Consider the following 13,801-nt stretch of genomic DNA (forward strand, 5'->3'; position numbering starts at 1 on the left):
ACTTATTTGGCAAGCACAAATCCTCTGTATTTTCCAACTCACGATTTACAAATATCCAGGTCTATATATAATGTAAATATCCAACCATACTTTTCCCACCCAGAGGGTTCATCTAAGACAGGGGTGCCCACAGAGGGGGGGCTAAGACGCAAACTGCGTCATTGAAATATTTGGGGAGGGGGTAAAAATCTATATAAATATGTTTGAGGAGGTGTAAAAATTTATTTATTTATTTGCCTGTTTTGCATACAAATGAGAATATTCTCGAGCACGCATACAGTTGTCAAAATTACGAAATAATTACATATATGCTATAAAAAAAACTTACAGATAATGTAATACATACATAACTATGACTTTTATAAGCTTATACAATCATAATATAATTAACAAAGAAAAAAAAACATTTATACATTGTAGTAATCAGAAACGTAAGTCCTTTACATTTTCAAGAGACCTTATGGAGTAGATTTCGATGCTAGAAGCAGATGGTTGATATTGCTCGTGAGGACAGGAAAAAAAATGTTTGAAGTTAGCAAAAATTTCATCAAAGTTGGGAACATTGCGAGTGAATTGCGCGATTCCTATTGGACCAATAGACGAATTTTGGCCCTCCAACGAAACATACAACTTTATACTCTTCCTGCTATTGCGATTATGATACTAAGTACACTCGTTTCTCTACAATAAAAGTTTTAATTTGACATGTTTTTCAGTTTTTCGGGCAATCCGAGAGGAGGGCGGCCATTTAGGAAGGCTGTATATCGAAAAAAATTTTTTTTCAGCAAAAAGAAAAAATATGGGTCTAATAATTTTGTACGTAGTTTCTTATTTTAAAATATAAGCTAAATCTGAGACAGTCCCTGGACGATTTGAAATGGAATCACTCAGCTATAGACTGTGAAGTCTACTGAAAAGATTTATCACGTCCTTGCAGCAACTATTTCCAGCAAAAGGGAGTAAGTACATCAGACCTAAGTTTTCAGAAACGCTAAAAAACTTTCCCGAGCCGTATTTGTATTTGTTTCAACACATGTATAACTCATTAATTGTAGCAAAAAAACTGACAAACTCTAAGACAAGAAGAAGAATCTTGAATCTTGTATTGTAGCACTGCAATTGGTGAGAAAAGCTTAAAAGTGGAAAAAATATTTTTATGTACTTATTTCCTTTTTCCGATCAGTGGTTCAATTATGAGCCTATATTTTTGAGGTGTTAAAAATAATAATAAGAAGAAGAAAACTTATTAACTGGTAGGTTACGCTGAACTCTTAATTGTGTATATGGAATAATGGAACGTGGGGTTATACAGAGGATTTTGGATTTCTGTTGGCGATCAATTAATTTTTACCCTAGTAGGGAATACTGGTTGGTCCGGATTTCGAACAGTAATGAAGATCAAGATTGATTGAAATTTCAACTTAGAATGAAATAAATAAAAATCTAATCTTATACAACTCTCATTGATAGTAGTGTTCCGTATTTGTTTAGACGCTATTCTTTTATAACTTTACCTATGGTACATGGAGTTGTTGGTTAGATACCAGCTTGCGCCGAATGAACTTTATTATGGACAAACACCGTGTGCATGAGTTTTCTCGGGTCTCTCCAGTTTCCTCCCACTTTCTTCATTAAACGATTTCATTCGTTTCTCACCATCACTGTCTCCATTAGCGTAGTCGGCATAACGTGGGACGTAAAACTTAAATATTTCGTTTCGTTTTTCTTTTATAACTGTATATCACTTTTCCTGTGACGAGAGCATCATCTAAGCGAGTATTCAGTGAATTAAACCACTATATTCATAGCACAATAGTACAGAATGAAGTTTAGCTGTTTGGCAATCTCCGGCATGCAGAGCAAAAAAAGCCAATACATTGATATTGAAACAGTAGTTAACGAATTCCTCTGCGAAAAAGATCACCCGTACTGTTGTGTTTCAGATGATAATTTATAATTATACTTAGTTGGTTGAAATTTCTCCATAGTTGTAGGGGCGAGATACTGAAAAAAATCCCTACCAAGAGGTGAAGGTGACATGTAAAAGTAGTCAAATAAAACGAAATTAGTGTCGAATTCATATGCAAAGATGAAAAGTGACACTGTGGATGCTGCGTAAGTCCAAAATAAGCCTTGGTTGGCTTCGAGTTGACAATGGGAGGGTGACAGGAATAAAGAATCGAAAATATCCTATATTTGTGTCGAATGGATAGTTTTCGGGATCACTGACATAAAAGGTGATATTTCAGATGTGTATATGTCCAAGGTTGGCCATACTGAAATGGGGTCATAGGGAGAACCAGTAAATACTTCAGAACAGTTCCTTTTCGGTGCGTTTCAAGACACAGAGTGAAAAGTGATAATGCACAAATCACATTCTGAATTATCGGAGATATGACTTCTGGGGAAGTGTCGTTGCTCCAGGGAGGCATTACTAACTGATCACTCCCTAAAATCGTCACTGTTTTGCAGGGCCGTAGACAGAAATTTATTTCAGCTATCGAAAGCTTGACAGGAATTTATTTCAGCGATTGAGGGCATATTTTACTAAAATGTCTATCATCCAGGGGCGGATCCAGGATGATTGTTTGGGAGGGGCGGTCGTTCGAAGTCAAATCAAGGTAAGAGTGGATTGCAAAAAAAGAAAAGAAAAAAATAGAAAATGAGAAAGAGCTCTTCTGTAGAATTAAATTTCTTAAGAAAGTAAGGCCTATCTACTTTAGGTTTTAATTTACGTTTATAATACAAAGATGAAAAATACTTAGGATATCTTTTATTTTTAAAATAAAAAGTATAAAAAGTTCCCTATTCTGGGGGATGCGATCACCCCAAACACACTCCCCTGGATCCGCCCCTGCTATCACCATCTATAAAATTAGATATATATACAAACAAAAAAGTAGTGATTTCGTGGGGGCAAAAGCTCTGGATTGCCAAGGCCTGCATCCTGTGTATGTCCCTGCTCCTCTGAATTGTCAAAAGCTCCTCTTCAAAGGTAAGACATAAAATATAAATAATAAACGTGTAACATAGAATACAATATAAATAGAAAATATGTTATAATTAAGAAATAGACAATAATTATAAAATAAAGTTGAAGGACAATTAAAAAAAAAACAATAAAACTTGAAAGTAAAATATACTTTTAAAACAATTTTGCATTTATGCACAGGGCTACAAACAGTGAGGAGTGCCATGTCAATTTAGTAACAAATATAATATTGGAAAATTATTTCGAATTAAACTAGCTGTGACTACATTACTTCAAAATTGAACTTGTGGAATATACAGTATGAGCGTAGCTCAAATAAAATAATCAATAAGAATGGTCTTGATTGGAAGCTCGGACCATCCACGTAAAAGTAACTTACATTAACCATTCACCTAACAGACAATGACGCACAGGGCTTGGCACTACTTTATCAGATGGTTCTATCAAATGTAACTTAATTAAAACAATAGTAACAAATTTTAAAGCTTTAAAAAGCGTCCTGAAGAAGAGGAAGTTCATTTTGCACATTGTAACTAAGTTACAAGAGGTTTACGTCCTATCTGAACGGCGCATCCACCGAGTCAACTTTTGGAATATCCCCTTAAGGTAGCTTTCAACGCAGCTAAGGGAAACGTATGTGAACGAGTAATAGAATTCTCCGTAGCAGAATGGATAAAGTCATGGTTCGATAAACACAAGGTTCGTGGTTCGAAACCCGTCGCCGAAATCAGATTTTTTAAAATCTTAATTCCTCAGTTCTGAAAATCTTTCTCTCCTTTCGTAATCATCTGATGCTCTAAAAAGAGTTCTCCACATTAATTCGACAACTGCCTAGTGTGATCCTCGCAGTTCGAAAACTTCCCTTCTTATCTTTCACAAAATCAGAATTTTCGTCATAATACGAATGCTGTCCGATCATTTTTTCCCCAATTCTAAATCTGTGTATACAAATCATCCCTCTCTGTCTCATACTTGAATTCCTCTCTCTCTCTCTCTCTCAATGTCACCTAGGAAGTAATATGGCTTGAGATCAAACCTTCGACTCTTGAAACCAAATGTAAGCTCTTTAGCAATATGCTATCGTAGCTCTATAGGTTTGTTGTTAAAACCAGTGTCTTTTAGACTTTATTCGGGGAGGGAGGAAGAGATTCTCCGGCGACGTAAGATTTTCACTTTTTATTAGTGTATTACTATACATTTGATCAAAAAATACGTATTTATGAAGCTCAAGAGAGGGGGAATTACACCCTCCTGTCCTGCCCAAATGACGCCCCTGAAACATTTGCTTGCACTTACTGAAAAGAAATTAAATGAATCATTGAATAAAACTTGTTTCTGTCCGTAGATATTTTAGAGCTCTTGGCAATTTCCATAGATTTCTTAGGGAGCATCTTACTAGCTTGCACTCTTTAAAGAAAGAAAAGAATGAAACTAAAGATATTTATGAAGCTCTGGGAAGATTGTGTGACTTTCCTTTAATTTAGGCTCTTAAAAATATTTCAGAACAAACGAATGGAAAAGACTGTTTCAAAGCTATAACGTTATAAACTTGATTCCTGTTTCTTTTTCAGCTGAATGGAAAGTGTACTACGTCACACACACTGCTTTAGACAAGGAGAGGTGGAGGACGGGGAGGAGTTGGAATAAATACCAGAAGCAACTAATCGATTGATACATGTATTGCGGGAATGCATAAGAAAACTGGGCAAGAGTTTGTTATTCATTTGGACTTAGAATTTTTGTAACAAATTTTATGCCGCGGACTGTACTAGAAGAAAAGAACACTCGTATATAAGACAAAACTGACAAGAGGAGTCCATGGGGTTACTTGAAAGATACTTTTCTGTTTTCTTGTGTTATAATTTATCCTTTGTGGTGGACAAACACCGTGTGCGTGGGTTTTCTCGGGGTTCTCCCGCTTCCTCCCACTTTCTTCATTCCACCATTTCATTCATTACTCACCATCACCGTCTCCTTTAGCCTAACCGGCATAACCGTGGGAAGTAAAACTCAAAATTTTATTTCAATTTATTCTTTTTATTTAATAAAGACCAAATGCTGCTTTTTATTTATTATAACAAGCTTGCGCGTTTGTTAATGAAATTTAGTTAGAAAGTTTTTTTTTTTTAATTGAGATTCTTGGTCTTTCTCTACGAGACCAGTCTAGGGTTCTTGGAAGGCTCCTGGTTCGAATCCAGTTGACGTCAGGACGCTTAAGACCTGGCTGATAATTTTGTTTACATGGTTCAGCTCTAGAATACTACAGGATTGGACATAATATGACTTTATATATTTTTTCAGGTCTTAGTGAAGATCTTTCAAATCTCTCCTTTGGGGTTTCCACCTAACCTAACTCAACCTTTGAAACCTTAGTAAAACTGATTTAACTAGAATTTTTTGATGAGTGATCTGAGACTGGACTTACCATGGATAGGTTTAGGTCAGGTGTTGGACACTTGAGGAAGACATCTTTCGATATTTAAATTGTTCACATCATAACTTGGTAAAAGAACGTTTCCTGGTGGAACCCTGAAAACTCAAAGCTTCAGATGATATTTATATCCTAAATAAACACCAACTGGAGCATAGCAATATTTTTGGAAATTCGAAATAAGTGTTTCATAGAAAGACTTTTCCCAATGCAGAGACGAGAAAATAGACCAGAAACCATCGTTTAGAAATTCTGTATATATATATATGGGTGATTCCACGAAAAAGGGAAATTTTCTGTCACGGGCATTTCTTCAAACTACTACTAGAAAGAATCACCTCATTTTTATTTTGTTTGGTAGTAACTGTCACAAAGTAGGTATGCCATGTATAACAGTTTGCAAATGTAACACGAAACATATGTAAAAAATTAATTATTACCTAATTTCTCAACACCGTGGGCTGTCACAGACTACAGTTGACTGATTTTAATCAATAAATTACAACTGAAGTCGCAAATCAAACATCATTTAATGGTAATTAAATGGAAGAGAACACTTCAATGTTTCAGTTTTGTGGAAAATAAACCTTTATAACGATTATTTTCGAAAGCTTGACTATGCTTCGTTTCTGTCACCTCTATTTCGTCTCAACTCCATGGCAATAGAAAAAATGATCATTGCTCTCAACAGATAGCATGGTCGTCCACATTGGCAACACCCACAAGAAGACAAGGCAGACATGTTTGACTGAAGAACAGAAAAAGTTGTGTGCATGTGTTAAAAGCTATAGGAAAAATATTTTTGTGTGTGGAAAGCAGGTGTGTATATTAATTGATACTCAACACCATGGCATTTATTACTGAATGTATTTGTATGGTATATACCTTCTTTTCCTTGAGGAACCTACGCCTTAACGTAGAAAATTCGTACACAATTACTCACATGTACTGGTTAAAAAGTGGGCCGGTAAAGATAAATTATATTCGATTTTCTCAACTCCATGGTTCTCAACTCCATGTCCATCTGAAAACTAAGGAATCCACGGTGTTGAGACAAGTTCACGGAGTTGAGAATCCTATAGTGTTTGTTATGCTCATGCTCTTCCAAATATTTGTTCTTTCAATATATTGATAGAAATAAACTTCGTTTGTGGTCTAGTGACTAGTATGCTCGCCTTTCGTGCGTGGTTCTTGGTTTGTTTCCCGGTGGAAGCTCAAAAATTAATGGTGTTTACTTCGCACAGTGAGGCAATTGAAAAACTCATTTGAGTAGAGATGTACTGAAACCTAATCGCGCAGACCATCACAACGGTCGTAGGAGCCAACAAGCTGACCACGTGTCATTCACACTCAAAGGCCGGCTGGTGGGTCCTAGCCCATTTAAGGAGTGTTTCGCGGAAGTTCAGAATTGGGGCTGTCAGGTAGCCGGAGGTAAAACTTCAGTCAAGTCAAGATGGATGGTATCTGTTTTTAACCTATTGACGTCTCAATCTTATGATCAGCTAATTGTTTTCTTTTTAGGGATTGTCGAAGAGTCTGAGTCAATTTTATGACGCGGATCGGGAGAAATTTCTCCTGGCCTACTAAACCTGATGTTTAAAAAGCGTTGGCAGTTGTCATTCTGTGTAGACTAGAACAGCCCTTCCCTGTTTCCTCAAGGCATTTCCTTCATTGGAGTGGAAAATGAGGGCTACTTAACAAATAACATCGAATTATCCAAAGAAAACAGAAACGATGAGTGCCTTACACTGTCATTTAGTGTGCATTATACAGGGCGTTTCAAAACAATACCTACAATGTTGGGGAGGTGATTCCTAACACCAAGATAAGATAAAAAGTATAGACCAATCTGGGTGCACAAATGCTTCCTTTCGCAGTTATAGGCTGCAGAAAACATGAAGAAAATGAACTTTAAAGGTCCATAGCATAAAACTATGGGACCTACCGTAGTCGGGTCAGACTTCACTTAGGAATTAGTATCTGCGCTATCCAAATATCCATGTTTCAGAATCTTGCGGTACTTCCACAACAACTTTTATAGAAGTAGTTGGTGAGTACTTCAGATTATACGCCCGTAGCCAAACTCCCTCTATCAAAATTGCTTCGTGAGTACCTCAGGATTCTGAAACATATTTTTGGATAGTGCACATATTAGTTCCTAAGTGAAGTCGTGACCCGATACGGCAGGTCTCATAGTTTTGGAGCTATGGACCTTTAAAGTTCATTTTTTCATGTTTTCGGCAGCTTATAACTCCGAAAGGAAGCATTTGTCCACAAAGTTGTCTATACTTTTCGTCTTATCTTGGTGTCAGGAATCAGCTCCCAAACGATGTGTGAATTGTTTAGAAACACCTTGTATATATACCAAATATACGGTACAAATACACTTACCAAATGTTGAAAAAGTATTGCACTTTCAACGTGTTGACTTGATCACACAGAGAAGACGGACGGTTTACATAAGTTCAGAAAACAAATGAAGTAGACAATAGACAGGTTTAGTGACTACTTCGTCAGTTTCATAAGCTGGTGTGAAAAGTTTATCCTCTCCATATGATAGTCAACATATTGAAAGCGCAATAATTTTTCAATATTCGATAAGTGTATGTGTATTTCTTTTTTCTTATTTGCGTCACATATTCATATATATATATATATATATATATATATATATATATATATATACTCAATTTTTGAACCTTCATTAGATATATTTTCATATGTTTGCAGTGTTTTCTGGAGTAATTTTGTATAACAAATTACGTGTCATCTACTTTGTTAGAATTTTATTCAACATAAGGAGAATAATTCTAACTTACAAAAACTATTGGAAAATTATTTCAATTTTTATGTAAATTATACGCTTAACCACTTATAAACCAAAACTTATCACCCAGATGTATCACGTTTCTCAACTCCACAGCAATTTTCAACTCCGTGTTAACTAATCTCAACTCCGTGACCTATGGTCTGAACTCCGTGGGTGCTGAAAAGTTTATTATTTTTTATTTACTAGACCAATAACGATTCAGCTCTGCTGAACACCTAATTAACATGTACTTAGTAGTAGTAAGTGCATCTGATATTTTTTTTCGAAATAGGCGACCATCAACGGAACAAAAATTTTCCAAGTGAAAATTTCCCTTTTTCGTGGTATCACCCATATATATATATACATATAAAAGCATGCTAACAAAAGAAATGTAATATACTATATGCAAGTGTGAGTAGCTGGGTGCGGTTGGTACTACTTTTAGTGAAGATATGCTGACGTCAGACATTACGATGCAGTGAGGAAATTAATTCTCAGCATTCAAAGATAACAGTTGCATGTGACGGATCTGTCATTCCCATGACATTTATAACAACCTATATTGGTAAAGAAAATGAGTTATTTCATGGAGCGGCACAGACTATTAAAATTCAGCAGAAAGTGTGGCATATACGGTACATAGGAAGGCATTAAAAATAAAGGGATAATTTTGGAACGAGGGGGGCAATACAAAGTTAACCTAACTGAAAGTAACCTATTCTAACCTGAACCAACAAAAAATACAGAAAATACGAAATTTTACCTCAAAAACATTCTGACATCCAAATCCAAAACTGCCAAAATAATGAAATGGAGGAACAGTTACATTTTCAAATGCTAACATCGTGTTGGATGGTGCTCGTTTACTTTTGGCGCACCACATTTTGGAAAATTTACAGGTAAAATTGAATACTTTGTATGAAAAGACATATTTATAAGTAACACATTTCTGCAGGCGATAGAATTTTATACAAAGAAATACAGATGTGTTTTAGGTTTACAAGTGTAGGGTTACTAGTGTAAAATCACTACAAGTGCTTTACGATTGATAAACTGACATGTGAGTGCACATGAAAGATGACTCTAATAGATGTTATTTTTCACCGGTGGTGTATTTCTGCACAGTGTACAGATGTCATATTTTATGTTTACAAGTAAAGCGTTACTAGTATGAAACCATGACAGGTGCTACTGAAACTTCTGCCTTTGCTAAATGTTACTTTTCACTATCTTTATTTACGCGTATACCCACCATCGCAGATGCACCTGCTGACTTCGAACGCAAGCCGCGAGGGCCCAATAGCTTGACACTGCCCTGACTCGGTTAGATAGTATTCGTGCGTTTAGTGACCACCTAGCACAGGTTGCTTTGTATTACACTACTTTTGGCTTAAGTTTAGAATTGCCCCTCCAGTCTGAAGGTGCCCTTGGACTTTGCAACATACAAAAAACAGTGCTTAAAGTATTAAAAATTCTTACATTTCACTTGACTTCAGTACTCCGTGGGCTTCACAAAAATTTAAAAGGTTTTCTTCATTATTCTTACGCATCCGTTACAACTGTTCGCCATATTTTACAACTACCATGCTGCTGAAACCTTCCGCGTATGATTCCGCATCCGGCAAATAGTACTAACTTCCACATATCTTTTCTCCTATTAAACATAAATTTCCTGCCGAACTTACATTCCTAAACATCAAATAAGAACTTCAAATTATCATTTCTTACACCATTTTTATAAAAAGCGGAGGGGTAACTCTAAACTTAACCCCTACTTTTTGTCATACATCCGGAAACCGTATTTATACGCAAATCGTAAAAAGAAAATGTAACTTGTAACAATTGCTTCTGGTGATCCCCTTTAATTATATCTATCTGAAGTTAAATATTTTCATGTCGCCCAATTCAAATCTTTTAGGAGAGAATGAAAAGGAAATTACTCAATTAAAATTTTTCAAAAAAATATTTCGCGTGGTGCGCCAAAAGTAAACCCGCATGGTGTTGATAGCATGTAACGTAATTGCAAAAATCGGCAGTAAAAGCTATTATTTCTTCGAGGACACAAAGTTGTCGATAACAAGATAAAGTTTAGTTATCTATGGAGTATTGGTGCAAAATTAAAAAAGGAACTTGGTATTTTTTGCGACTTCCTCATTTACGCACATACCCACCATCGCTGACGCCCCTTCTCCCTACGAACGCACCCGCTCACTATCTTTCGGTCCCTGCTGCACTTCTGCCGTGACTTGGCTACATAGAATTCGTACTATTTAGTGGCCATCTAGCACAGTTCGTTTTTCACACTAGTATTCATGGTACATTTCCGAACACAGTATTTTTATGCAAACGGTACAGCTGTCTTAAAACGAATGTGCACCGAAGGATTAAGAAGCATTTTCTAAGGTAATAACAATGAATTTTCTCATAAATGACAAAAATTCCGAGTTGGATATAGTATACGTAAGACCGTCTGAGTTCCAGAAGAAGCTGGACGCTCATACTTTTAGGGATTATTCATTGAGTATCTACGAACTTAGAAAGGAGGTAACAAACCCACTTTCATTTACTTATCCACTGATACGAAAATAAAAAAGAACGTACCTATTTGCCCTTGTACTTTATATGCTATAGCGCATTACATTATATGCAACAAGGATTTTGGTCTGCATCATGATATAAATTTAAAAATATTTAACATTTTTCGAATCGAAATCAACAAAATTTATTCTAGAAAGTAAAAATAGAATGTTAAGCACATATAATGAAGACAACGCAGTGATTTAATTTGGTAACGTATAAATATATAATATAAAGTATCCTCGCGCACGGAAGACAGGGGGTTCTCATGTATACTATTACCTCCGAGTTTTTAAAACTGAAAATACTGGACCTTATCTGCGGCACGAAGGGTATAATTTCCTTAATCAGTCTTCCTTTTTGAATTAACATGACAGCTATTATTATGCACCGTATAACAGATTTTACTTATATATAAAAACTGTTATTGTTTTGCACCATATCCATAAGAATAACAAGTGATAGACAAATGCGTAATACATTCCGTTAAACCATAATCGCACTCTACGTTGTAAATAAAAATAAAATTACAATTAGTTTGGATAGACAAGGAAAGGTCGCTCATTTAAAACAATGAGACCAGAATGTCTTTACCTACGTTCAGAGCACGAAAGTAAAATAAACGCTGATTCTATTCAATCTAATCCTAACCCGCCATTCGATCAATGTTGCCAGTTCGAGTTTGGCTAACCCTTCCTAATTACAAATCTGAATTTTCGATATCACCGCAGAGAAAATAACAAGATTATCTTATTTTCTCTGTGATATCACATACAATAATAATAATAATAATAATAATAATAATAATAATAATAATAATAATAATAATAATAATAATAATAATAATAATAATAATAATATATTTTTTATAAAGTTTAATAAAAATCAACGAAAATTGGCAAGATATACATATCTCCAAAAGCAGAATGAACGGTTAATTGGCGGTATTTAAGTAGGCATGACAAGTAGGCTGCATCTCGCCTCGTGAATAAAGTTTCATATGATTTCATCGTCATCACTGGCGTCTCTGACATGTAAAATTTCGAGGGAACAACAAAGAAAGTTATTTAAATGGAAACCTAGCCCAACCTGTGTATTATCTTCGATTCCATTTCTTATCTTTCTGTTTACCTTTCTGGGGCCCCTGAGCTATATCAAGAACTTTGTTATAATCGTTTCACAGCCTGAATGTCATATTCCAAATAAACATAGCTATTATTATTTATATGTTATTTTGTCGTTAGCATATAAATTAAATTAGAATAAAATATTGAATATTTTGTACTTCAAAATATTGGGGGACGCGTCCCCCTCGTTCCCCCACCCCCAGCCAGAGACGCCCGTGGTCGTTATGATAGGTATTCTGACATTATTGGCAGATCACTTGCCGCAACTGAGAAGCTTCTATGCTCCACGGTCTTCAGCCATGGCCGTGCTGGGATACTAATGAGGGCGGTGGACAAGTCTACTAAAAGGGCGCCCATACAAACGGGAATATAAAAATCTTTAAGTTTTACGTCCCACGTTTATGCCGGTTAGGCTGAAGGAGACGGTAATGATGAGTAATGAATGAAATGGTGGAATGAAGAAAATTTGAGAAAACGGGAGAACCCCGAGAAAACCCACGCACACGGTGTTTGTCCACCACAAAGTTCACTTCGTGGGGGCTGGGATCGAACCCGGGACCCCAAGCACCAGAGGTGAACGTTCTAACACTGAGCCACCGCGGCCCCAAACGGGAATATATATAGAGAGAGAGAGAGAGAGACTTTGAAAGAAAGTATGGGTGCCATTTTATATCAAAATCACCACCAAATTTGTTTTAGTATTAACGTAAATAGCTAACCTCGAATCGAAATCCTCTTTACTACAGAAAAACTTTTTAGTTCCTGTAATAACATTTCTGTCAAATAAAAAGAAGCTAAATGTATCAACAACTTAATATAGCACGCCAATGGACGTAGGAGGTTCATTGCTGCGTTTACAAAAGCTCTCCATTGATTTCTGTCCTTTTCTAGTTTCTACCTAGAAACCCTGTTTCTACTTTATATTTCAATCTCTGCGAAAACCATTTCAATATTGTCCTCCCGTCTGCGTCTCGGTCTTCCTAATGGTCGTTTTCCTATTTGAATTTTCAGTTAGAACTTTGAAAGCGTTTCTAATTTCTTCCATTCTGGCTACATGACCTGCCCATTTGAGCCTCCTAGACTTGATGACCCTAACAATGTTCGGTAAACGTATAAATTATGCAGTTCCTCGTTATGAAGTTTCCGCCATTCCCCCTTTCCGTTCCTTTTGGAGTCTGAATATTGATCTAAGAATCTTATTTTCAAATACTTTCATCTCCGATTTTCCAACAAAGTCAGTGATCATGTTTCGCAACCATACAGAACAACAGGCATGATTCTCGTTTTTATATTTTAAGCCACAAATTCCTCAACAAAATTCGCGACAACAAAAGATTTTTAACTGAATAATAACACGAAATCCCTGTTTTCAGTTGACATCAAGTTTCTTAGTGATTATGGTTTTGGTCTGTTAATAATGATCCCAGATATTTCAAAGTATCCACTTTGTCGAAAATATATATCATTTGCTATTTTAACGCATCCATAAAATGCAGTATTACGATCTCGACAAACTTCCATGTATTTATTTCTCTCTGCATTTCTAAGCCCATATCCCTGCGAGCGTTAATTAAGATTTCTTCATTCCTTTCCATTGTTTTATCATCCCCTATTAAATTTACATCATCAGCATACGTTATATGCAATTCAACTCTAGGACCTGATTGCTTTGATTTTCCATATAGTGTTCTCCAGAACAAAGTTAAATAATAATGGTGATAACGCATCTCCTTGTTTCAGTTCATTGCCAACGTGAAAGCTCATGAACAAGAATTTCTCTACTAGAACCTTACTTTGAGATTCATTTAAACATAACTTAACTAATCTACCTTTTTCGATATTCCAAATTCTATAAGCATGTT

The 13,801-nt window shown here is 35.8% G+C and overlaps 1 protein-coding gene across 4 annotated transcripts in view; it reads right to left on the minus strand.

Annotated features, from left to right (window-relative positions):
• Positions 1 to 11,531, minus strand: part of agt (O-6-alkylguanine-DNA alkyltransferase) — an 89,337-nt gene extending 77,806 nt beyond the window's left edge. Inside the window, exon 1 of one of the 4 annotated variants that reach the window (XM_081757047.1) lies at positions 11,407 to 11,531. Coding sequence is in view for 1 of the 4 variants with exons in the window: in XM_081757044.1 (XP_081613170.1) it covers positions 11,126 to 11,184 (59 nt within the window). In the remaining 3 variants the exon portion in view is untranslated. Of the gene's footprint in view, positions 1 to 5,417; positions 5,442 to 11,125; positions 11,267 to 11,406 lie in introns of those variants that run through there. The other 3 variants (XM_081757050.1, XM_081757044.1, XM_081757055.1) reach the window with 3 other exon arrangements.
• Between the last annotated feature and the right edge of the window lie 2,270 nt (positions 11,532 to 13,801).

This window comes from Thermobia domestica, chromosome 1, assembly GCF_964235325.1.
Source record: "Thermobia domestica chromosome 1, izTheDome1.hap1.1, whole genome shotgun sequence".
In the NCBI taxonomy this organism is placed as follows: Eukaryota; Metazoa; Arthropoda; class Insecta; order Zygentoma; family Lepismatidae; genus Thermobia; species Thermobia domestica.